This window comes from Prinia subflava, chromosome 10 (genome assembly GCF_021018805.1).
Source record: "Prinia subflava isolate CZ2003 ecotype Zambia chromosome 10, Cam_Psub_1.2, whole genome shotgun sequence".
Classification (NCBI taxonomy): Eukaryota; Metazoa; Chordata; class Aves; order Passeriformes; family Cisticolidae; genus Prinia; species Prinia subflava.
In genome coordinates, this window is record NC_086256.1 from 12,139,716 (window position 1) to 12,166,691 (window position 26,976).

Below are 26,976 nucleotides of genomic sequence, written 5' to 3' on the forward strand. Positions count from 1 at the left end.
TGTCAGCACTCACAAGCTCACAGGAGACATACCTAGAATGAGACACAGTCAGCATAAAGGTGTAAAGGGCAATAGATTTATTTCTCATTTTCCCATTCCCTGAGGACTTTTGCAACATACAGAGAAAATTACCAGGAGTTTGAAGAAAGAGAAATAGTTACAGTTCTTCCATTCAGAGGAAATCCTAAAGGATTGCATAGTTGTTCAGAGATAACATTTTTCCAGAGAACTTTTCCTCCCCTGTAATCTTGAACCTGTTTCATCCAACAGGTACAGAAGCAGAGGCTAATGAATGGCACAGGAGGTAGGATAGCCACTGATCTTGCTCATTGCTTTTGATCAGACTTGAAAAATAACCAAAAGTATCCCTACCAAGATTCCAAATAAAAGATATTTGAAGTATACTAATTCAAACTTATAGAGAATTTTGTTGATCCAGATCTGAATGCAGAACATTTTGCTTCTTTTCTTTCCCGGGAATGTGACCACCTTGCTCACAGATCAGTGAAACAGTGGCACAAATGGGTGAATTGGTTATTTCTATGTTGCCTTAACTGTATATTTATTGTGCAAATCTGTGACATGTGGATTTAAATGTATTGCAAGCAGAGTCAAGATTCAAGTGTTACTGAAAGCAATGGCAGCAGCTCTGTCGTCAGGGAGAAGTGTGGGCCTGGACTGGAACATTAAGCAAACCTCATCCAGTCCAGAATGTGGAAATTTTATACCCAGACTCCAAACTTCACAAATACGAAAGCATTTTGCAGATTTCTGTAATTAAGAGAAGCAGTAAGAGAGGAGTGACAATGTAAAGCTGTCTGGCAGACAGCACCAACTTACCCACACAGGAGGTTCCATCATTAGGAACAAAAATTTGTTGACCATTGCTGGGTTTGAAACCAGACACACACGTGCAGTAATAACTTCCCTCTGTGTTTGTGCAATTGGCATGCTCTCCACAAGGCTGAGTAGCATTTTCACACTCATTATCATCTGCAAGACACAAATTATGGAGAAATATATTTACATTTGATGACTGAAGAAAGCACTATTGTATAGGCTTAATTTGGCTGTGGTATTTCACTTGTATTAGTCTTGAATGCTGAGCTGGCACTCTTGGTGTTTGTCTATATAGTTTTCCTTTTGTCAAGGATGTAATCAGGTGTTCAGCAGCACTCATCTGCCTCATCCTGTGTGAGTCAACAAGTGAGAGAATCGGTGGGATAGTGAAATGAATGATTTAATTGGATAGACACTTGGAATAAAGGATTGAGAAAAATGCATGTTCTGCCATGCTTGTAATGTAAGTATGTAAGTAAAAAAAAATAAACATTTCCTTCCTATCCAAAAATCTACAGGTAGAAAGTCACTCCGAAGATGTGTCTGAAATTCTGAATTATAAAAAGCAGAGGTCAAAAGGATATAAAAAATCACCGCTTCATTCTCTAACATGAAAGCAGAACCACTATAGCTAAATACCATTTTTCATGGCCTGTTTGTAAAGATCTGTGATATTTCTCAGCATTACTGGAAAAACTCAAAAATTCATCCTAACTACTGGCATGAGTTTCCAAGTATATTGTTTTTTTATTAGTTATCCCAAAGACCTTAACAAAGAGATGAGCAAGATTAATATCTTGGGCCTTATCTTTTAGCAATTGCTCTGCAAGTCATAATTTTTGTACCTGCAAATTCTCATGAACAATTTTACAGGGCTAATCCCAGGCCTCCAATGATACAGTGAAAAGGAGTGATATACACAAGTCTGAGACTGTCATTTCTGCAGAGCCTCAGCATGTGCTGTCATTCTGAGCATGGGGATCCAGAAATCTTAATCAAAGGTCAAAACAAAATCATGGACTCATGCTTTGAACTGCATAGTTGATCTCCTGCAATGACTCAGTAAAACCATTTCCTGTCCAAAATCTCCCTAGGTTTCTGTTGTCTATTGAATAATTTTTCGGCCAAACTTGAAAAACATTTCAAAAACTTTTTTATCCGGATACACTATTTATCAAACTCAGAGAAACACTCACAATACTGATAAATCCATCTTTCTAATAGCCCCTTTCTTTTAAAGTAACCCAAAACCAAAAAATCAATGCAAGTCTCCCAAAGAAGGTGACACTTGAGTGGAATTCTCTATTTTCTACATCATGAGAAAGGAAGAGTTAAAGACTTCCTTAAGTGTACTGGGATTTTGTTCTGTTTCAAGCAAACGGTACTCATAACATGATGAATGGCAGGAAAGAAGTCTAACAGGGAGAGAAATAACAATTTATTGCAGAAGAGAAATGATTAAGGAGCATGACAGGGAGAAGAAATATGATTTCAGAAAAGACACCCAAGGATGAGCTTTAGAAAGGTGCTGCTGCTTCCTGATGGTCAGAGTTCTCACAAGCTGTTTACAGAGATAGGATGCAGATAAGGAAAGTGTCACGTAAGCTGGGGCAGTGACAAGATTAAAGTGCAGCAGGAGCTGTAAAGCCTTGCAGGAATACATTTCTGGAATATAACTTAGTCACAACCCTCAGCATAACTTGAACAGGAGGTTTTTTGAGATTTGAAGTCTGATGTGATTTTGAATGTGACTCAGTTGACTCAGACATGCAAATATCAATTCAGAGCTGCAGTTTTCATCAGGGGAATTTGGTCAACAGAATCAAATGGATTGTGCTCATTAAAACAAAAATTTAATGTAATTTAATGAGGAACCCAAGTATAAAAGCACTGTGCCGACACACGTCAACAATATTTATTCTACAGCCTTGGTATTCATGAGGATACAGCAGAGGATGTGTATGATTTGGATCTTAAAGAATGCCAAAATCAAAACTAATTAGCCTAAGTGGAATTACTATAGGGAGGAAGAAGTGTGATGTTGATCCCAGTTCAAAAGAAAAAGCATGAGAATAGGAAAAATCTGTATTGTCACGTAGCATTGCAGGGACCAGGTCCCAGAAAACTTTGCAAACTTTGATTACAGGGCCCACTTCTAATGTATTTTGTGTGTGTGACTCCTTTGCAACCCAAATTTGCTCCCAGATCCTAGCATTTAGTGACAACAAAAAAAGAGTGGACTACCCTATTACAGTTGTAAAATAAATGTGGTTTTGGGAAAATATTGCAGATTCTAGAAAACAGTATGTGTTGACTTTGGAAAGCTCATGGGATCGCAGCCTTGGAAGATGAGAAGAAGAAGGTCACCGCTGGTGGCAGGACTTGATTCAAAGTAGAGGAATAACAGAGATAAGGAGTCTGAAGGTTACATGCAAGAAGATTTCTTCTGGATTTTTTTTCTAGGAGTTCAACTGTAGTCCTCGATATCCAGCAATATTGTCTTTTTCAAGTGGTCCAAAGGATTTATAAGCAATATTAAAATCACTCAGAGTGGTTATCAATAAATTCTCTACAGTTATTCCTAAATAACTTCACTGGATTATTGGTGTTTTTCCTCAATATTTATGATGTCTGCAAGGGGTTTAATGATGACTATGAGGCCTTGCTAAGCTTGCTTATTGAGAGATCTTTCAGATCCTTACAGAAACATTTTCACCATGGAAGAACAGCAGTAACTTATGTTGCAAACACAAGAATGAATATTTTAAAGAGTTAAGTTTATATGGAGCTTTCTTTTCACTATTCCCGTGGTCTAAAGTAATACTGAGCAGACTGTGCTGGGGGATAATTTACTGGACCACATCCTGCTTGCATTGAAATCAATGACGTAAAAGTTACTGAGATAAGCAGGCTGTGGAAAACTACTAGGTTAATGACAAAGGCAAGAGGAGAAGTTTGAAACAAACAGAAAGGATTTACATATACAGTCAGGCTAAACATTCTTTTTTACACAAAATATTCTACAAGATAAAAAATGATGGCAAAAATGTTATCAAGTTCCCTGTGTAAACAACCTGAATTTTTTATTCCGACAGCACTCCAGTGAGGAGCCCAGGGGCTTAAAATAATATTCCAAATTTTACATGATTTATAATGTCATTGGATTTGTGAATGTCAGGAATAAACAATGGGATTTATAGATAAAAAAAAAAGGGTTTTTTAACAAAATTTTCTGCCTACACAGAAAGGATACTTTAAGTGACAGCACTCATATAATCCACCTGCTTTGTTGCTACCTAATTGAATTACAGCATGTGCATTTACTGCTGCACAGACCCTCATTGAACACTGCAGGCAGTATTTTGGGAATACACATTGCTTTAAAGATTTTTTTGTCTCCAGTAAATTATGAAAAATTTGGAGACTTTAGAGACATGACTAGCCAAATGACAAGGTTAATTATCATGGCTAGATGGTAATGTTGCATTCAAGTCTGATACAGAAGGCATTTCCTGAATAGCTGCACTGTCTTGAGAAATGCCAGTAGGGGCATGGAGAAGGTTGTTGAGATTCTAGGCTTGGTTGTTTTTTTTGGGTTGCTTTCCATTTTTGGTTAGTTATTTTTTTACATGCAGTGCTATCATTGGAATTGCTCTAAAATCTCATAATTACCAATCAAAATGTAAGGAAAGTTAGAAATAATTTCCAAGGAAATTTGTGTTGAGTAACTCAAAGACATGTGGGGGACATAGTAATGTGTACCTGAATACTCTAGGATGTTTACATTGTAGAGTTGTATAATAAAATCCATTTTCCATTTTTACCTTAAAATTGCAGCTAGCATGTATTTTACTGTACATAAATGTCATTATGGTTAGACAGAATCAACTACTGTTATAGTAATCAATGTAATGTAATCATACCTCTACTAGTCTCTTGAGAATGTATTATGGATTTTCAAAAGAAAAAAACAGAAAAAATATGAAAAGCCCTATAGAGCTCTATTTTGATTTGAGCTAGTAATTCTGTTTTAAACATTTGTGCTTGTTAATATGAGTACATTTCTGTAAAATTCTTTTAGAAACCTTAAAACATACCAATACAAAAAAGAAGAATGATTTGTGGAATTTAGGGTCATGGTGCACTTGGAACCTAGAGGAATCTGATAAGATTTTAGGAGGAAAAAAAATCAGCCTGGAACATTTCCTTTGTTGCATTCTATATCCATTTTAAAGTGCAAGATTTACCATGTCACATATAGTAAATGTATGATATTTTAATAATGTGTGGTTATGAAATTACAACCTACAATTGGAAAACAGCTACAAAATTACATAATTTGTTTCTTTTCTTTGACAAGCGTTGGAAAATTCTTTGAGTTATCAGTTTTGGATAGAAGATTTATGTAATACTGTTTACGTATTCACATAAAAAATATCATGAGGAAAAGTCTTTTGGTAATGGATTAATCAAACAGCTATGAAAGATTTTCATTGCACCGGGCACATCTCTGTGGTAGACTTTTTGATGATATGATGACATATAATATGAAGAGTTAGTTTTGGGGTGAAATTTGTCATATTGATTCACAACCACACAAAAGTTTTTCTTGTTTTACTTCTCATAAATTCTGAAACAAATTTTTCCTCCCTTCGCTTCAAGTAGCAAACAAACAAGGTGGAAATCCAAAATTAAACAGAGTGATTTGTGCATTTTCAGCCCTCCCCAATTATGCAAAATGAGATTTTTGTAGAAATGAAGAGAATATTAAGGACTCCTGACCAGAACTGGAATTTGTTAACCTGAGTTTTCCCAAAGCCACACTGCAACAAGCGTAGGCCCAGTGCTGTGATTTTTATAATTTTGGTGAAGCCCGATGTTACTAAGGATCACAAGCAGCTCTTACACTACAACATACACACATTCTATTTGGTGCGTTCCCACATGACAAAGTTAATGCAATTAAAACATCAACAAGTAATTTTCCCTAATCCAGGGAAACCTGTCTGTGGAAGCTGAGGCTGGATGCCCCTGGGGCATGCCCATCTCTGGAGGTGGACACGAGGCTGTGCAGCCGGGGAATGGGAATGCACAGACTCATTCATCCGGCTGCTCTCCTCTGACAGCTGCCAGAGCTGCTCCAGAGCCCCTGGGAAACCAGAACTACCCTTCCCTAGTGTAACCCTCCTGGGAGAACAGGGCTTGAAGTGCCTCACTTAACCCCTCAAAAGCAAGGAAATGAAAGGCTTCCTGTAAAACAAATTCCAGTGCTATCCCCCCGCTGCGCTCAGCTTGTCTGGAGGTCTCAGAGCAGTGGGTGATTTTACATACATTACTTCTGTGCTGCAGGACTGCATCCACTGCCATCAAAGCCCGAGTTAAGAACAGCAATGCCATTAACAACCTTGCCTTTCCTTTCTTGTGATTTGTTTCTATTAATGGCAATTTAACACAATTTGTTTATGATTCTCCAAAGATTCAGCATTCGAGCTTGGTCTAAACCAGCATGAAAGCGCAGATGCTTAGAATAACCACTTGAGACTGTAGAGATTGGGCTGGAAATCTCATTTAAATATGAATTGCTTTCATAATGGGCCTGATTCATCTTTGTCCTACACCTGGACAGGGAACCCTGCAGTTTCTGCATAGGAAATCTTGCCACTGCAAGCTCTGCCTTGTTAAGATTCCACATTTCCCTACTCCCTCAAGAGCTTTTCACAATGCCTTCTTGGAGTGTTTTTGTAGCTTGGTAGGAGTTTTTAACTGGTTTTCATTTTGTTGGCCCTGCAACTTGCTGGTCTCCTATAAGGTCTTAGCACAGCAAACAAATATTTTCTCCCACATCTTCACAGGCTGTGTATATAAAGAGATGATTTCAGATCAGCAGTTCTTTCATGTCTGGATGAACTAAAGGGCCTCACAACAGAAAATTCCTTAGTCCCAATTTAAGGAACAGGACAGAGCAGTTTAAAAGAAGGAGGAAAGAAAACTTTCCTACATGTTAAAGTCACACTCAGGTTGAGTTTCAGAGAATGGACAAAGTTTGGAGAGGTTAATAGATTATCTAAACAGTTTCCCTCATCGCTTGTTGATATTTCCAGACATTATAAATTAAACATGAACAGCATTTATTATTGGGTAAGTGCCTGTGAGGAAATTGTCATTTGTTTAGCCACATAGAACACCCTGCCTTTTCAACACTTGTGCAATATCAGAAAAAGGTAATCTATAATTTGTGATCACTCATATGTGAAGAATGGAGCTGTGGTGGGCTATATATCATTAAAGGTACTAATCCTTGACTGGAAACAAACCATTTACCCAGAGAGGCACCTGCAAGAATTTGAGAGCAGAAAGGAACAAGGTGCTTAAATTAGTGAAACAGAAGTAAAAGGAGGATTAAATAATTGAAGGAAGGAATAAATATTGAATAGTTCTGTTGCACTTTTTCCCCATGACTTCCTCCCCTGCACCTCTGGAGAGCAGAGGTCTACATGCAGTGCATCAACACCCTCCCATAACTCTCCCAGAGGAGACCTCGTTGCTGCACTGACCCACAGAGATTCAGCAAGAAAACTTCAGAGCTGCAAGTGCAGAGCATCACTTTGGGTGTCCAAACCACAAATTAGTTATTTATTATCTGGCTGACACCCCTTCCCTGAGCAGGTCATGAGGGGAAGGCCTGGCAATGCTGTGAAGATTCACCCTTTGTACTGCAGGCAAAACTGGGAGGTGGTCAGGAATCCCCTCTTGGTGGAGAGCAGGGTCTCCAGCGCCTCTCAGGGCTCTGGGAGTCAGCACAGCCCAAGTGACAGCTCAGGCACAAGGGACAAGGAGCTGCCACTCACTCTTCAGGGTAGCAGACATGACCTCCTCGTATCTGGAGTACTCCAGGATCCCCTCCTGCCTTTCTCCCAAGAACATGGCATTAATTTACCAGCTGGTCTGATGAGCTGTTAAAGTGCAATGCTAAATGAGAGAGACTGCAGCAGAGTAATGTCAGGGACAGTACAGTGGGAAAAAGCCCCAACACAGGTTGAAGATGGTCTGCTGGATTTGCAAGACTGCTTTTTGAGGAGAGAAGTTGTGACTAGGTGAATTATTTAGAAAACTGGCTAATAGATACTGAATAGGAGTGAGCAAAAACTAATCCCAATTTCTGTTCCAGTCACATGCAGCTCCTGGTTGGCTGTATTGTGAACTCAACACAATGCTCTCATCTGACAGGATGTGAATGAGTGAGATGTCACCACTCAAATCTAAACATTTTGGTCCCACGCAAGAGATTAGACAGAAGGAAAGCAGCTTAGGAAACAGTCTGATTAAGAAGGAATAAAAGCTTCCCTTCCAGGCAACACTGTCCTAAATTTCAAAACAAAAAAATATATTTATTCAGAAAACACAGCCAGGAAGTGCATTAGCACTTTACAGCTTAAACATAAAATGCAGAGTGGGGCCATCATGGTGTGGGTGAGCAAGATGTGAAGGAGGTGTAACTGAGAGACAGCACAGCTTGACTGAGGCATGGGAACAGGGAGCATTATCTGATGAGCTTTATCAAACTTGCTACAAACATGCAGCAAAGGCTATGATAAGAAATAGTGCTGTTCTGTGTCAGGACATGGGCTTATCATCCTTCAGTCACTCAGGACTACATCCTGGGGTCTGGAATGTCACATGGCAAGAGCAAACTGTGTTCCCACTGTGCCAGGCAGCTGGGGCTGGAGGCACCCAACTGCACCTGTGCTGCTCTGGGAGCCTCTGCAAGGCACAAAGGGCAGTATCACACATTGAACATCAGTGGCACTGTGACGCCTGGGAGCTCCTTGCACAGGTGGCACACACTGATGGACACAAATGAGTGAGTACTGGGGCTCTGCAATGATTCATAAAATAACTGCTCAGGCACAGAGCTAGCTGGTAGAGGTAGTTTTAATTGGAGTTTCCATTTGTTGGAGGATCCATTTGTTTGGGGTGGTTCATATACACTGGGAGCCAGAAATTAGGACCCTGTTGTGAATTCCTCCCTGGGGTGGGCAGACTGGTGTCTTTGAACTGAAAGACAAGCTCAGGTTCATATCTAATTCTGAAGCAGGCTTTCCCCTAGCTGACTTGCTCTATTGCTCCTTGTGGCAGGCTCAGAAGCACCAGGACTGTTTCTGCATTTCTTTCCAAGTGAATATGCTCATGTTTGGTTTAAGTGTGTGAAAGGTCTGTTTCTGTAAGGAGCCTGACCTCAAACTCACGAATGCCCACGGAGTGACTCCTATTAACCTACACCACTGCTATTACAGGAGCAAAGGGGCAAAACCTGCCAAGAGCAGAAGTCAAGAATGAAGATCACATTGCTCCTCCTTTCCTCACCCCACGCTGAATTAATTACAAAATCCAACCTCAACATCCTGGCAGACACCCTGTGTCAAGCCTGCTACCTCAGGATTAGACAGAATGTAATTAAGACACATCATTAGTTCCTTGGTTTGCCTTCTTCAAAAACAAGGAATTAACACAAATTGATGTGCAGCTGAATGGGGGTATGCTGAATTTGAGCTGCTGGTAGTGTGCAGGTGTCAGTGTTTTTCTGAATGCTACCAGCAGAATTTCTCATCTAGCTTTCATTTTGTTGCTAACTTGCTTGTTTCCACTCAAAAACATCCTTTAACTGAAAAGTAAAACAGGACATGCACACTCAGAATATTTTTGCTTAAAGGAAAGTGAGCAGCACAGCAGTCCCCTACTGAAAGGGATTTGCCAGTAGATAACTATGTCCCCTCCTGCAGAACTGAATGGGAGCCCAAGTAGTTCTGTTTCAGCACCACGAATAAAACTGCATTAAAAAAGAACAACAAAGAAAAACAGAAATCCAAACAAACCCAAAACAAACTACAACCAGGCAATATCTTCATTCTAATTTCTCACAGATTTCCCTTTGCATTTTCCACAATGCTGGCATAGAATCAGCACCATCCATGAAAGTAGATATATCAGAATGTGAGAGTGAAGTCTTAATTACATTAACTCTTTCTTCAGACTATTTACTTATTCTGTGTACACATATCTGTCTAATACTCCTATAGCCCCTGTATAATAATATTAAATAAATTAAGAGTCAAAGTTGTTAAATTACCAATGCACCTGGTTCTAGTTATTTCCAGCTCTAATTTCTCAAAACTCTGCTTGCAGAACTTTCTGCAACACATAAACTCAGCATGACCGAATTTTTTGCATGTTACATCAGAACCATAAACACTCTCATAGAGCACAGAGATCTCCAGTAGCTGCAAAGAGGTTGCACAATACCATGCACCAAATCTTGTGATCTATCTGGTGTGCTTGCAACAGATGTTAAGTGCATCTAAAGAAAGACAGTATAGCCACATGAGGGTTACTCTGTTCATATCTAAATCCCCAAAACTGCTAGATAGATATCTCCTATGGACACTTACAGAGGATATCACTCAGAGGCAGTGACCTCTCTGGTTTCCACAACAACGACCCATGAAACATCAAGTGAAACACAAGGCTAGAGGTCAATGTGAAGATGAATTTCTACATCTCACATTTCCAGACTACCTTCCTGGTCCATGGGAAATGAACTCAGTCCATTTACATTTACCATTTTACCAGCATTTTTGGAAGAGAAAAGAGGAATTGAATTTTACTTAGAAAATTTTTGCTAAATCCTAAATTTAGAACTGTAGAATAAACCTCCTTTATTCCCTTTAGGGATCCAAGCTAGCTCAGTCCTTCTCAGGCCTAGGAGGATTATCTCAAGAGACAGGAGAAGGATTCAAAAGAGGCTCTCACCCTTAGCTGCAGTGATGTTTATTCCCAGGTGGTGTCTGAGGAGAGAGAGAGCGATCCCAGGGGGACAGGGTCTTTTCTCAGGGTTTCTGAGGGAGGGGCAAGCTGGCACACAGCCAATGGGGTCAGAAAGGGAAGGAAGGGTCAGACTACAGGACAGGAGTTCCAGGGGTCCTTGGGTGGGGAAGAAACCATTTCCCCAGGGGGGTGTAACATAGAACCATAGCATGAAGACTTTCTTTGTTCAACAAGGACAGCTAGATGTACAAAGGACAACTGGGTCCTCAGTGTTCAGCTTTTGAATCTGCTGCTTAAAAACAGGTAGGACATTATGAAACCCAGGTGTCATTGTGCCACATTATTTTCTAAAGGACAAATTTATTGCAGATAATTTCCTGTAACATATCTAAAATAGAAATAAGAACATTTCTAGCTTTTGAGATGTGTGTTATGATCCATTTTGGATTTAAAAAGCAGAACATAATAAAAGATGGTAAAATTTCTTTGAGAGAAGTAGTAACTCAAATAACATGAAAGTCCATAAAACAGTGACTACAGAAGCTATTTTTTTTCCCATTGTGGAACAATATTCATTGATTTCTGAAACCACAGGCTAATTATGCTCTGAGTGGATGAAGTATCCTAAGGAGTCTGGTCTGGGCATTAGAAACACAGAGATTACTATTTACTTTTGTCAAACACAACTTACAGCACTAAAGACAGAAGCATCTTGACAAAATTTGATTGTCACTCTTCAGGAGGTTAGATGAGGTGACCTAATCCTGCTCTATGAGACACTGGGACCTATATTGCTCTAAGCTAATATTACAGTTAGCTCATTAGAAGAAGATACCACAATAGTGAATAATGGTTTTATTTATTTCATTTTTAAAGTAAAAAAATTACATATGAAATATTCATCTTCCACAGTGGCCCAAATAGCTTTCATTTGGCTTGATGACTGTGCTTTTTATATTAGTCCTATTTATGAGTTATCCCATTTAAATGTTCTGGAATTCGATAGCTTCTCTTCTGGATAATAGACTAAATCACAAAAGGAAATAATTTCAATCTATAACTGAGAAAAGCCATTATTTGCTGGAATACATCCAGTCTCCAAACCTGAAGATATCAAGTATGGTCTGGCAAGGAGGAGACAATTAGGCTGAGGAATTCTACCCAGAGGGAAAACATGCCAGCATTATTTCAGCTGTACTAATGACTACAACAATAACCACTGAAATATTTCCAGCTACTGTCAATCCTGTAAGTATTTAACTCCATGGTCAAAACATCTTAACTACTGACAGTGATATTTTCAGAGACTGACCCCAGTAGATGATTTCAGAAAAAAAAAACCACTATAAAATCATACAGGTTTTGATGTTGTGTACTCCCCACAGCCCTCTCCCTCCCCCCCTTTTTTTTTCTTCTGATGTGAATTAAAGCTAAATTTAATGATAAAAGTGGAAAGGATGTTATAAAAATTAGGAGAATTTAGGTCTGTGGTACTGCTTGGCTCAGTTAAAGAGATGCAGGTATTTAGATGATTATAATAGCTTTCCCATATAATAGCCAGGTATCATCTTAGTGGAATTTGCTAATTTGAAAAGCATCTAACTCTCCTCCTTTCTGCAGCAACCTCTTCCAAAAAAACAGACTGGTCTTAAGGCCAAATTTCCTCTCTCATCTCTCCCTCCTGAAACATACAGCTTTGAAGTGATGGAACTCATGGTCTCCTCATGCCAAATAGTCTGGATAGCTCTTTCTGGACCTTTTTTCTAAGGCATAAAATCTGGAAAATTTTAGCTTCATGTCAAACAGCAGAATAAATTAACCTTCTCAGGTCTCTTAATTAATTTTGAGTGTGAGGGAAGTACATGACATCCTAAATGAATCTAAAGAAACTTTGGCTGGCTACACTAAACTCTTCTCTTCATTAGTTACAACATGCTAGGTTGAAATATTCTGTATATTCATAATCACTGTTGTCTACATAAATGTGTCATTTCCTAGTGAAGGTTTTTATTCTCAGAAACAGGGGCTAAGGACTTTATTATCCCCAAGATACAAACCACTTAGTGGGCAAAAATATAAAATTCCATTAAAAACGTATCTAGAGTTTGGACAGAAGTAATACATATACCATGGAATAGAATTGAAATGTGGCACAAGTCAGAGATGAAAACTCTCTTAAGTTTGTTGACCATGATACAACCTGCCTCATAAAGTGTCATTATGTGCATTTTATGCCTGGGAGTACTGACAGGCGGGATGGTGTGGGTAAGTTGTATAAATGCTGTGCATCTTTTGGCAGCAGGAGATTGCTGCCTGAGCTGAGAGGAGTGTCCTAGCACAGGCAATGATGCTGCAGCAGTGCTGCTCTCTAGCCAGGTCAGTTTGCCCTTTAAATGCAGCCTCTGTCAGCCTGGCCACGGCAGCACAGTCCTCGTTGTCTCCTGACCTGCTTCATCCAGCACTGCTCTCCCAGCCCAGCAGACACTTGGACAAAAAGTCCCAGTGACAGAGCTGGAGAAAACACTGCTGCCACTGCTTACAGTGAGGAGCGTAATCTACACACTAAGATGACAGAAAAGGAGGATTGTCACGAGGCACTGAATAAATGCAGGTAAAACACAACAGATTTCCACAGACTGCTGTGCTGAAGTTCCATCTGCGAGGGAGGTGCTGTGGAAACTCTCCACAGTGTTGTTTTGGAGTATTACTCAGCTTCAAAGTTCTCAGCTGGAAAGGCGAAAAGCTTTCTTTCCAAGAAAACCACTCAAAAATATGAAAAGACCCTTCCCCTCACATAGTGAAATAAACCCCTCAAAGTAAGTGGCTAAAACTAAGTTCAAGCAAAAATAATCAAGATAAACATTACGATTACTGAATCAACTGAACTCATAGAAGGATTGGGTAGATTTCTGCAGCATGTTAAGTATCCCTGAAAACTGGGCCACTTATTGGAAATGTGGTGAAGTGCTGCAAGCTGCAGTAAAGACGGCTACTTTGTTTTCAATCTAGGAAAACTATTATATCATGTATCAAATGTTTTATTCATCAAGAGAAGTCATTGCCTTTTGTCCTCTGCACCTGCCTGTGAATGCATCAATACAGGCAGTTCTATGGGATAGCCTCAATTTTGCTGAAAAAGTCCTAGCACAATCAAAGTACTGAAAATCCCATTTTCAGGTTGTTGGGAAATGTTCTCTGTGCTTGGAATTGTTGCAAATTTTATGTTATTCTAAGCATTAAACATTTCACTTAGAGTAGGTTTACACCTCAAATCTAAATTCAGACTATGGACACAAAATTAGTGTTTAAAAAGACATTAATTTTCCAATGGTCAAGCTGTTATATAAGAACATAATATATTAGAGCTCAAATTCTTATACCAGCTGCCATGGCTCCAGATCAGGCATAAAGTTAACCTCCAGGACCTCCTCCAGAGACTCACTGAAAGATCTGGGATACAGAACAGCTGGAGCCAGGGAGAAGGGCATTTTGGGAATGGGTCAGCATGCCATGGTTTGGGAAGGCTGATATTTTACAGAGGGATGACTATTGTTCAGAGGAGTGCTTTACCACTCCTAAAATATACATAGGGATTTGAGTAAAGGAAGGGCATGCCTTTCCTCTCAACTGGTGACATCCATGTTACAGCTGCTAGAGACAACCAGCAGAGCCTCCCTGGGAGTTAAGGCTCAGGCAAGAAGGAAAAATTGTTTTCTAAGCAGGCCCCACTTTTAGGCCATTAAACTGCAAGATAATGATGGAGTTTTGAGGAGCAACAAATTTCTTTAGAACTTCATTTGGTGCCTGTTTTAGCCAAAGGCTGCTGTGCTGTGATATTTTATGTTTAAACGTACCCTACTCTGACAAGCCACCAAAGTCTTTAAAGTCTTCTCATCTTTATTGCAGACAGTACTTTGATCTCAATGCCAGAAAAGGTCAACACACGAACTTCAGAATTAGACTTGTTTACATCCAACATAAAATACAAATATATGAATGTGGCAAGGACATCGCAGGCAGATTAAATAAGGCCACGTTTTCCTAGTCCCACTCAAAATGTTTTTGTTTTTGCCAACCATTGTGCAAGCAACATCATCATCAAATCCAATTGAAATTCACTTTCCCCCTCAAAATGTTTCATCAATCATAGCCCAGAAGGGCTCTGTCATGGGATAATTGCAACTTGGCGTACCAACAAAGAGCATCCCAACATCGTCAGCTTCCTTATCTATACAATAGGCAGGGATGACAGCCATTTTATTAGCTGAGATATTGTTACCCCCATCAGATAAAATAGCTTGTTTTGTTGCTTTGATGTTTTCTGTCACCAGGGCAGAGCTGTCGTTTCCAGCTGCATGTTTAGAGAATGGCTGTGGTAGCAGCTTGTGTTCCCTCACAACACCCCTGCCCACAGACATCTCACAGAGTGAGTCAAGGCAGTTACTAATGGCACCTTATCAGAAAGGAATGGGAATACCAAACAGAGTTTCTGCCACAGTAATTTCTAGCCAAGACATAATTGTGGAGTAATTTCTTGTCTAAATACTTTTCCTTGAGGAAGAAAAAATCACCAGAGACTGAATTCCCTCTGAAAGCAGCCAGCTGAGAAGCCACACAAAAAGTGATTTCAGCCATTTCTGTTCCACAGTCTCCACATACAGTATTATTAATCCACAGAATATTTAGTGAATTAAAATAACATTTGGGGTAACCACTTACCTTTAACAATTTTCTACAATAACAGAAATTATAGCACTCAGAAATATGTATCTTGCTTCCACATGCTTGGTTAGATCATGCAGACTTTGAAGGCTAACAAAAAATCTGTCATGCAGAGCAATATGCAAACCCATTTAATTTTCTATTTAAATTCTTCCTGAGAGAGTGGACTTTTCTTGAATTTCAAAATAGCAAGCCTGTTAACCAAACTCTGAAGGTAGAAAAGTCTGCTTGTCGACATTGGGCTTATCCCGCTGTACCATCACTTGGACAATCATTATATGAAGTGCTGTAGACATAATTTAATAATTCAACATTTGCCTACTGCTACTGAAGACTTCCCGTCTATACTAAGCAGAGGGAAGTGTCCTGGACTGTCCAGTAAACTGCATGACAAATACTGTCCACATCTTTTATGCCAGCATGGCTGTAGCACAGCACTTTGTGATGAGGGTTGTTATTAGTCCAGCAGGAAATCTCATCTTTGGTGGCTACTCAGCAAGGGATTGCCCCTGATAGCAAAGAGCAAACAAGTGCAAACAGTCCTGGCAAATGCCAGCATGTCACAGCTCTACACATGCCATGTGCCTTTAGAGACACAGGCATTTCCACTGATGCTCCATCCAACAGCCCTGACTCAAAGAACCCCTCCCTGCTACGCCTGCACCTCCCAAACCCCCAGCCCCTAAGTAATTCCCAGATGCAAAAGGTGTGTTTCTTCCTTCACACAGCAGCCTCCTTTCTTGATTTTCCACCTCCATACATGCTCCTGAAGCCACCTCCACAATCAAAGATTGTGAGCTGGATGCACCCTTGATTATATGACCTTGAGAGACTCACAGATTTCATTTTCTTTTATTGACTGTCCTATAGACTGTGGGTGGAGGCCCATGGAAGCCTGTGGAATCACTTAGCCTGCCTTTGTCTCAGTTCCCCATCTACAAAATCCTTTCATTTACCTTGTCTGTTTTGATTTAAACAAAATGAGCTCAAACCCTTAAAGGTCACATTTGCTTTGATAGCAATATGAACTCATTTGGTACCTTGATCTTGTTTGGATGAGCTTAAACCACATAATGAATCTTAAGAAATGAAACAAACTGAAACTTCCTTTCAAACACTGCTCTCCAGAATGTTCTTACTTTGAGTGAAGGATGGTGCAAGATTAAGTTGCACAGCTAGAAAGGTACCTTTAAACCCAATTAAAAAGCAGAGGTAAAAAGGAAATTCTGTCATGGATATGAGTGGTTGGGAGGTTTAACCTTGAATACCCTTTTGGTACTGCAGAGAAGTTACACGTTGCTCGTGCTTGTCTCTGAGCCCTGTGCTGTTGTTTGCCCTGTTGAGCACTGGAGATGGAGACTGAGGTGAGGTCCTCCAGCCCAGTCAGCAGATGCCCTCCCCTCAGTAACCTTCTCAAGCAGATTAAACCCTGCTCTAAACAAAAGTTCCTTCTCCTGCAGAAAAATGTTCTGTTGTGGATTCAGAGGTCAAAATTGCAGACAAAAAGAGGGTTGTGATAATGTATTTTGAGCAGAATTGCTTGTTATTTTTATGCATCAATGGGCACCTTAAGCTAAATTGCTCAGTCTTTAGAAATGCCTCCACCATATGAAATGAATACTTTTATAACATTCAGTATATTTTTTTACTTAAAGCTTTAGCTCCTGAAGTCACATTAACAACTCTAATACTTAAAACTCAAACAAAAATCCCCACACCCCAAGTATCAGCAGCTCCTAGCAACAGAAATTTTTATCTATTTTAAATAAAAGAAAGTCAAATATTTTCATGGTTCCACTTCCTGCTCTGCAGGATAATGCATACATGAGGTCTGGTTCACAGATACATAACTTGGGCAAAAGGTTCTACAAATCCAATGGTCCTACCATTTCTCTCATTAAATTTTTTGGTTTTTCAATTTTGCAGACACACCCTGGACATACCACCTAACAAATCTCTTGAAAATTAATAAAATATTGAGTTAAATAATTGTGCCTCCTTGTTTTGTTGATACATTTCAAAAAACATCTTCACAAGAATGTGACAGATAATAAACTAACAATAAAGAAGACAGAGACCAGCAAATAATCAAGGGAAAGTCAGTGGCAGTGAATCACTCATTTCATTACCTCTACGTATTTCTTCAAAGAGCAGCTTCTGACACACTTCAGTCTTGCAGCTCTGACTAACACCTACTGACAGACTTAGCTCATATCTGTCTACCTGCTTCACAGAGAAAATAACTCTGTGAGGGTCCCACCTTACTTTTTGCATTTAAGAGCACAGAATCACTTACCCTCCCTGCTTTTTTTCTTCCTTCTGCTGCTCACTGCCACATCTTCCTATACCCTAAAGCAGACTGTCTGTGGAAATCTCAGTGCTGTTTCCACTTCCTTCCCTTTTAATATCTAGTTTAGGAAAGAAGAAGAAGATTGGCATCTGGAGAATTGAGGCCCAGGAAACTACTCAGCTGCAATTGAAATCTTGTGTGTGTTGGATGGGATGAGTTCTGAGGAAAAAAAGTCAGAAACTTACACAAATGAACTGCAACTCTCTGGAACACAGCATGGTGATAAAAGGGGCTCTTCAATGAACAGAGTGCTACCTCGCCATTTATCAAGGATTATTCAATTATCTACTAATGAAACCTTTAGATAATGAAATATGTTTTGAAGGGTGGAGGGAGAAAAAACAACAAGAAGTTTTACATTTGCTGAAGCAGATGTAAAACTGACACATCTGCTTCCCTCGACACCACCAAATTGGCTCTTTCAATATGTTTCATTTGTTCTCCTGCCAATTGCTGATCTCTCGTCAATTTACTTTCAGACTTGGAAGAAAATTAAATGGTTTGATGACATATTGGTATTTTATCTTTGAAATGCAAAATATATATTTCAATGATCTTAGAAATGTTTCACTTCTTTGAAATGTTTGCAATTGTACAATGTTGGACTTGATCGCCATCTGGAACAAAAAAGTACAACTCCATCTAACTAAATGAAGCCAGGCAGTTTATCACAGCTGGTGATCTTGTCCGTAATTTTTTCATTGATTAACAAAGAATATATCATACACTTATTTAGAAATATGCAGTGTGAAAGGTGGTGAAACCCTATATGTTTTGGGCATGCTTGAAAATACCTGTACTAGATGATTACCTAAAAATGCTTCCTAATAGCCTTAAATAGTCAAAATGAAATGACAGAACTGTCATCACAGCAAATCACATAGGGAAAGAAAAATGATGCCAGCATTAACTGCATCAGCCACCTGCTCTATATAGGTTATTAAAATGATGGAAACAGTATGTTGACTATTCCATATATGCAGGCTAAAACTCCCAGCAGGTCCAATGTTTCATAATACTAGTTGTAATTTACATGCCTATAATTTATACTATACTATAATTTATACAACATTTCTCAAAATGCTGGCTGGAAAAGACTGGCTACTGACAGTACCCTACTACTGGGATTCTCTAATTCTTCAATCACAACTTGAAAAAAGAATCTTGGCACCAAAAGCACTTTGACAAATTCCTGTGTTATGCTTCTTGATATGCTCAGGACTGTCTTGACTCTGTCAACAATAAGTGGGGCAGCCCTAATTTTGTAATGATGCCTCAATTCCACTGGAAACTCTTTGCCAAAGGGTTGGGGTTCTATAAACACCTACAGGAACTTGTGCTATGATCAACACAGCTACAGTCACTTTTATTCAAACACAGGAGGAGAAAGGCGTGGAGGCAATGGCAATGTCCTCTTCATTAGCAGTGTTTTAGCATGAAGGAGTTTAGAGGCAGTGCTAAACAAAGCTGCCCTCCCCCATCCTGAAAACCCCACTGATCACCAGGTGCAGGCAGTGCCTGAGCAGAGCTTCTCCCCATCCCTCCCAGCCAGGCTCCTGGCAGGAGCAGCTCAGTCACCCGAGCCCAGGGGTGCCTCTCTCCAGCTGGGCAGGTAATGTCTCATGTGCCAGTCTTGATTTCAGGTTCCTGCCCTAGGGATGCCTAATGTATTTTATCCAAGAATTGTTTAAAGTAAACTAATCTGTCATATAAATGAATGGAAAGAGGCTCATTTTAGGAGCCACTGCCACTATGACTGACCAATATAGATGAAAGTGCTTACATTCAGGCTTTCTTAATTCAAAGCAGTGGCTTCCCTCTCTTTATGCTAAGTTTACCCATCTGTAAAGCAGACACATTACGGTTTTCCTAACTCAGAGAAATGAGATAATACAACTTTGGCAAAAGAAAGGCCCCACCACATTGCTTTACTAGACATAAAAAGGTAATATGAATATATGATTTTAAATCAACATTAAGATAGTGTAGACTCTGGGACATTTCTGATATTGCTTTGGCTGGATAATGTAATTTATTTTCAAACAGGTTTCTTGAAGTGCTTGATATTCCACAAAGTCAGCTTGTGTTACAAGATGTACATAGCTAATCTGCTGAGAAAAGAAATCATAAACAACACTTTATCCCACATTATTTTATTCATGAGAGCATTTTTCCAATTGGTGCAATTTGTATCTTGGGATCACATGGCCATGACAACACACTCTTAAGTTAATCTGCTTTAAACATTCTTAATTTCCAGAGGAGAAAAGTGGTGCAAAATATTTAAGACTGGCATATCTGGTTTAAAACATCCTTATCTTTTATCTTCTTTCTTCTTTTGTTTTTGCATATTTTCATAAGGGAAAAAATCTCATTACACTCTTACCCATACTTTCCTATGTGAGTGTTCTGAGCAGGGCATTAACTGTATTAGCAGTTAGTTTCCAGGGTGGAAATGACAGCATCTGCCTCTGATTGTCCCAGCACAGGAAGTATGACTTTTGGGAGCTCTCAGAACAGGCACCCACCACTGCCAGAAACAGGAATCTCTTCAGCAAGATTATATTGCTTCTTTCTTGTTTTTTCCCAGGAGCTGGACTGAAATTTTTGTAATATGCATAAATTGTCCACACATAACTTACAAAACAGCCATCACATATTTTCAGCACTGTTGTTTTCACAGGATAATCCTTGGTGATGTACAAAACTAAATCTGTTATCTCTTTGAAGAATGCATTTTAAAGTCCAAGGAAGAACACTGGTAAGTGACGTGAAGACGAGGGTGAAGATTTGCCAGCAGTGACAAGAGTTGAAGGAAAACTGGTACCTTTACAGGTGTCTTCTCAGAAGTCATCTCCCCCCAAAATTTAACTCTTCATATCCACACTTGTGCAGTACATATAAATTAGTACAAAAGCTTCATTAGATACTATCCCTATAAATTATTTAAGAGCGGTAGATCCCAAGGTCTTGAGGACATTGGGCAGAAGATCCTGCTAGATTGGATGCTGAGAGCTGTCTCCCATGACAGTCCTGGATACTAAGCCACTGTTAAATGTCTGTCTCGACGGAGCTTTATTTTGTATGTGCTTGAAACTGAACCATGTCACATATTTGGCAGGAAATGTAATCCCTTCAGAAAGAGGATTTGATCCTCAGTGTGATCTTGCCATTCTCAGGCAGGAATAGCTCCTGGTAAAGCCAACACAAGGTCTGTCCATGCAGTTCTGTTTTGAGTAAGGGACAATCTCAAACATGAGGCTATGAGAGAAAAGCTCCTGTCCCCACCAATCCACATGGCCATGATGGCATGAGATGTCCTACAGACAAACTGCACAGTGCACACACAAGAGGCCTCCATTGGAATTCATGCAGAGAATTGCTGGATGCTTTTCAAATTGTTTCCCAAACCTCCAAGTAGCATGGGATGCAAACAGCAGCAGAAGAATTATTGTGAAGGAGAGTAAGGCATGGCTCCAGGTTTGAACAGAATCAAACAAAAACACTGAATAAAGGACAGCTTAGAGATTCTCCCTTAGAGCTGAGAGCTCCAGAATTCCCCCATCAAATTGATTCCCAGTTTTGAGACTCTCTTTAGCTTGCCCTTCTCCTTTCTTCTCTTCAGACCATCATGGCAGCCCTCCCCCTGCCATCAGCTTTTCCATGCCTTTCTGTCCTTTCCTTCTGACTGTGTCTCCTAAACGTAGCTATTCCCACCTCTCTGCCAACCTGGTTTTCTGGTGGTACTTCTCATATGAGATTTCCATTGCTGAAGTTGGGATTTACTACTCCCTTTGCCTGAAGACCTTAGGTGTGGATCTCAGCAATGGCTGGAAGTACAACATAGCTGGATGTAGCATAGCATTCGATACAGTGGCTCACAAAATCTTATTAGAAAAATATCTTACAATGTCTTGGATAAGAGTGCTGGCATGGGAATTGCAAACTGGCTGCAGGAATGCAAACAAAAGACAATGGGTCATGACAAGCAGCACTGCCCTGAGCTGTGGAGGGGTATCCTGTTGGGTGTCCCCAGGAGCTGGTGTTAAGCCCAGTTTCATTTTACATATTTCTTAATGCTCTTGAAAAAGAGATGAACATTCTGAGAATCAGATTCATGGATGATGCTAAATTACTAGATGCTTTTAATATCAATCAGGACAGAAGTATTCTATAGAGGGAAAGCAGAGAGAATGGGAATGGGAAGAGTGTGAGACCAGACTCAGCTATACAAATATGTGAAGAAGGGTTTTATAAGCTTATAATAATGGGAAGCCCCTGGAAGTCCAGCCAAAAGCAACTTATATCTGGTCAAAGGCTGGAGCAGAGAAATAACAACAAAATCAGCTAGGAGGTAACTCTTAATTATAACATATCTCCCAAAGATTCCAGATATTAATGCTCATTTTCTAGTCTCAGTAAATTTCAATGTTTGTGGTTTTCTAAGATTTTGTATGGTTTCATGCTACAGAATGTAGCACTTAGCAATGTAATACAAAGCTATGTATCTTCATATAAATATATATCTCTTTTCTGAGGAGAAACCAGTGGCAAAATTCTTACCATTTTCTTTGTATGACTTCTTTGCCTATACTGTCAACATGATGAGAACAGAAGTAGTAAAAATTGACACCGAGGCATTAAGCCCTTTTAGGAATTTCACTCTGCACAAGCAAAACAATCCACTCAAATGGAATTTGTCTAGAGGTGTAAAAACAGAAATTAATTCTGTACCTGCCCAATAGGTCCCATGTTACAGAATTCTAGAATCATCAGAGAATGGTTTGGGTTTGAAGGGACCATAAAAATCTAGTTCTAACTCCTCAGCTATGAGCAGGCTTTCACTAGACCAGCTTCCTCATGAAAAATTAGTTTTTTTCCAAGCACTATTTTCTGTGTGCTGTGGAAACACCCATGAAAATATGCCACTGTCCTTATCTATTTTAGTGACAATATCTGCAGAGTTCTTAACTCTATCATACTATTCCACAGCAGATTGTGTCATGCTCAGCACGTAGAGCTGGAGGAAGAAGGTGGAAGAGGGAGACATTCAGAGTGATGTTTTTTGTTTTTCTGAATTATGGATGATGGAGCCCTGCTGTCCTGGAATGACTGAACACCTGCCTGCTCATGGGAGTGGTGAATGAAAGCCTTGTTTTGCTTTTCTTGTGTGCATGACTCTTGCTGTACTTGTAAAACCTTCTTTTCAGCCCACACTTTTTCTCACTTTTACTCTTCTGATTCTCTTCCCTATCCCACTGCAGAAGGCAAAGCAGCAGCAGCAGTGTGGGGCTGAGTCTCTGGCTGGAGTTAAAACACGGCACACTCAAAACCTGAACATGTCAGCTAAAACAAAGTTATCCACTGAAGATTATACCATTCCTACTTTCCTTCCTGACTGGTAAACACTTGTATGGAAAGCTAGAGCAAAATCAACACTAGGAAAGTGTATGTATCACACACAAAGTCTCTTCAGGTTGCTTTAAGTCATGACAGAGGAGGACTTCAGCAGAGGCATGAAAAGTGTGCCTGGCTCCAAATACAAATCCCAAATGTTTGAGGAGCTGATAAGAGGTGATTTTAATCCACTTTTTGAAATATCTATCACCATTAGTGGCTTCTATTTTTTGATGTAAGTACTGCCAAAGAGACCACTTAAGGAGCAAAGTTAAAAATTTCCAGGAGTTTACTTGTAGTGCTATCCAAGTAAATATAAATGGTGGTTTTATGCAGTGCAATTGCTTGCATGAACATAAAACATTAGTATGTGTGAATGTTTTATTTTTTAAGTGAATATTATACCTAAAAATTCTTAGGACTGGCAAGGGGAAAAATACCTGGGCCTGAATTTCATTTGATGAAAGCTTGTATAGTTACTTTAAATTTAGAGAATGCCTTTCAAATGTGATAAAAAGTGTTTTTAATGGGTTCTCTTATAATATAATTTTTTCTTTTTTCTCAAGAACTTAACACATCTTTTCAGTGGAATATTTGCAAAGACTCTCCCTTCTTTCAAAACTTCTACAAAGTTAAACACAAATTTGCCCAGAAAAGTTTTGTTGAGCTAGTTTCTGGCAGCAATCTGACAGCATCTTTGTATCTGCACAGCATTGTGATTATTTCACAAATTCACAATACTTTAATTCTGAACCCTGCTATTTTCCATAGAGGCAATATCTTCAGTGCTTGTCTGAATGCTCTGAATTTTAAGTGTCTGGCTCTGGCTGGATTCCCTACATTTTTTGTCCGTGAACACGTAGCACATGGCTCTTGATTACTACTTTTAAATTGATCTGTGTCTGCTATGAAAATATATTGCTTCATAAAAGTCTTTCAGGGTATCAGCTTCCAAATTAATGATTTTTCTCTCAAGCTCTGACTCGGAGAGCTTACAGTACGGAATCGTGCAGACCAGCTACTTGAATCAAATTGAAATCCATCCATCTGCAATTCAGATCCAAATTCTTTCAGTGCTCTTGGCTCATCTCTAGGTAAAGAGCAGCTGTTGTCCTGTTAAAGTGACTGTAAATAATTCTAACTTCAAGCTTCAACAGTGAAATTCACCCTGCTTCACTGGGGACCTCTTCTTCCCCAGGGTGTTCCTGGGCTTGTTCTTCAGCTGGTGGGAGCTGCGTGCTGGTGCTGCAGTGGAGCTGCTGGACAGGCTCTGGCCCTGGCAGAGGCAGTGACAGGAGCTGTGGCAGCCCTGAGGGCAGTGTGCCCTCCCAGGGGCACCACCCTGGGCCACAAACCCTGACTTGGGATCATTCCACAGTGTGCTTGCACCTGTGTGACACAGGGGAGAAGGGGGAAAAAGCTATGCTTTCTTTCTCTCTGGTTTTTTTTTCCTTTTTCATGCCAAATAAGTCCGTCACTGTGCTTTTTAGGGGTTGCATGTGTTCTGCAACACAAACAGCACAGCACCAGAGAAAGGCTTGTTTACAGCAGAGATCCAGTAAAGTGTTTAAAGGAAGAATTTTTCAGTAAAAAGAGATGGGCCCTAACCAAGAAGGAAGGTACTTGTTAAAGCAGCTCTATCAGAATAGCAGATGAATCACAATGTGATATAGCACTATTTGAAAGGATGTTTTGAATGGAGCTGTCAGCAAGTATTTTAATAGCAAGTCTTCAATTTCTGCTTTATGGGGTTTTTAACCACCAAGAAGAAAACATAAGTAACAAGGAGGGATTTAGGAATTGTTTAGTGTTTGGCTGTTCAAAGAAAGAAAAGAGCCCTCCACATGCACTGCAGCTAATGAAAATTGCCATTATGGGGTTTTTTACTCCATTTGTGAATGCTAAACACTGTAATAATGCGAAGTCCTTATGATTTTCTAAATCTCCTCCATAAGGAGGATATTATCTACTTATTTAATGACCCAATCTCTAATGGCAAGGAGCTGCTACCACCAGCAGCTTCCAGCTCATTCACATAGTTCCTCTCTCTAATTAAAGGCCTTTACAGTTAAAAATAAAGAAATAAATCAATCAAAAATCCAAACTGCCATCAGATGATAGGAAAATAAAAGGCACTTCAGGGACAGATTTTCAATTGCTTGGCATCCACAACTGGGAGTATTCTTTTGAAAGAACTCAGTCCTCCTTTAGGCACCTCAGATAGAGCAGACAGTTCAAAAGTGCTCAATATCTATTTCTTTGGAAAATCCATCCCTAACTGTGGCTTTGTGTCCTACAGCCATTGTGGCTAGCCAGACTCAGTCATAAGTCACCTAGCTCCCTTTTGGGGAATGTCATCAGCATCACCCCTTCTGCAGGAAACGATGATGAAATACCTGACTGTGCTCGTCCCTGCTCTTGCCACTGCTTGCTGCTGCAAAACAGGGGCAGCAGGTCTATTTTTACCACACTGCCAGTGAAGGCAGCAATAGCCCTGCTCTTGGATTTCCCTTGCAGCACTCAAAGCCAGGTGTCCATACTGCAGCACAGACTCCTGACTAGCCTGAATATCAAGCTCAAAATGGAATGTCCCTGTCTGCATGGCATTCCTTGAGGGTAATGTGCCATTGCCAGGTTGGAAGTTTCCTGTATGGTTATCGGTCTAAGGCCAAAACTTCAATTCAAGAGCAATTTACAGCTAATGAAAGCTGCACTGGCTCCTTCTAACAAAGCCCAGAGGTCTTAGAGCACATCCCTCTGCTCAAACGAGCAGCATTTGGTGATATTAACATACTACCTGTTTATTCAATAGGAAATACAAAAAGTTCACTTAGCAGTTCTTTTTTTCTTCAGTCTACAGCTGTGTAAATATTATTCCAGCACATCCTTTGACATCCACATGAACCCCAGACCTGGTGTGCAAAATGATATAAATGGAGCTCAACACTTGTGTAACCCACTGCTGTGTCCTGACAAACCTAGGAGTGAATATTTGACTTCTCTGAGAGCAGTGATGCCGTGTGATGCATCCCTGAAGAGACCTCCTTTGCTAAAGACAGCTTTACTACCAGTTTCCTAGTTTTGTCCATAGAGCTGAGTATGATGAAAGAGTTGTGGAATCACCACACCAAGATCTGCATGACAACACTGAAAAAGAAGCCAAGTTGTAGTTCTGCATCATTTACAACTGCTGCCCTGCACAGTTTCTGTTTTGATCCCTTTAGATGAAAAGCTGTGTTAAGTTTTAGAAACTTCTCCTCATCTTTGCTTTTGAGTCACTTTTGAAGGTTATTTGCCTTTCCCATTTTCTCTGTGGTAGCTGAGGAGATGAAAGTCTTTTTGTATGCACCAGATATGCCTTACACAATGGGAGAGAAATATTGATATTTTTATATTGCACAGTGGGTCATATTTATGAATTGATGCATACTTCATCATAGCTCAGAATAATGGAACATTTTGGATAGGAACAAAGGGCTTGAAACTATCTATCTGAGTACCTCCAGCTTCCTCTCCCTTCTGAACTCCTTACAGGCTGATTCTGAAAAGGGAGAGCTTCCTCAGGATCAATGTTACCCACGAAAATTATTTATTGAAAAGAAAAAGCAAGGCAAAGCCTTCATTGTAATACAATTTTCCACCTACTCCTTTCCCATCACCACAAGGAAACAATGCAGGACTCAGAGCTCCTATTTAGGCCTGCAGAGCTTGACTGAATTTCTTTCAGTCCATGCCAACATCCTGAAGTTTCTCTGGCATTCCTGTAGGGCCTCTGATGTTCCAGGGATCAGTGATGAAGACTCCTGTGATGCAAAGATTATTGCTGCAATATCTCCCTGCCTGCC

The 26,976-nt window shown here is 39.8% G+C and overlaps 1 protein-coding gene across 3 annotated transcripts in view; it reads right to left on the reverse strand.

Annotated features, from left to right (window-relative positions):
* Window positions 1-26,976, reverse strand: part of ADGRL4 (adhesion G protein-coupled receptor L4) — a 73,536-nt gene that overhangs the window by 35,103 nt on the left and 11,457 nt on the right. For all 3 annotated transcript variants that reach the window (XM_063407356.1, XM_063407357.1, XM_063407355.1), the window contains one exon: window positions 841-993. In XM_063407356.1, coding sequence (XP_063263426.1) covers window positions 841-993 — 153 coding nt within the window. The remainder of the gene's footprint in view (window positions 1-840; window positions 994-26,976) is intronic.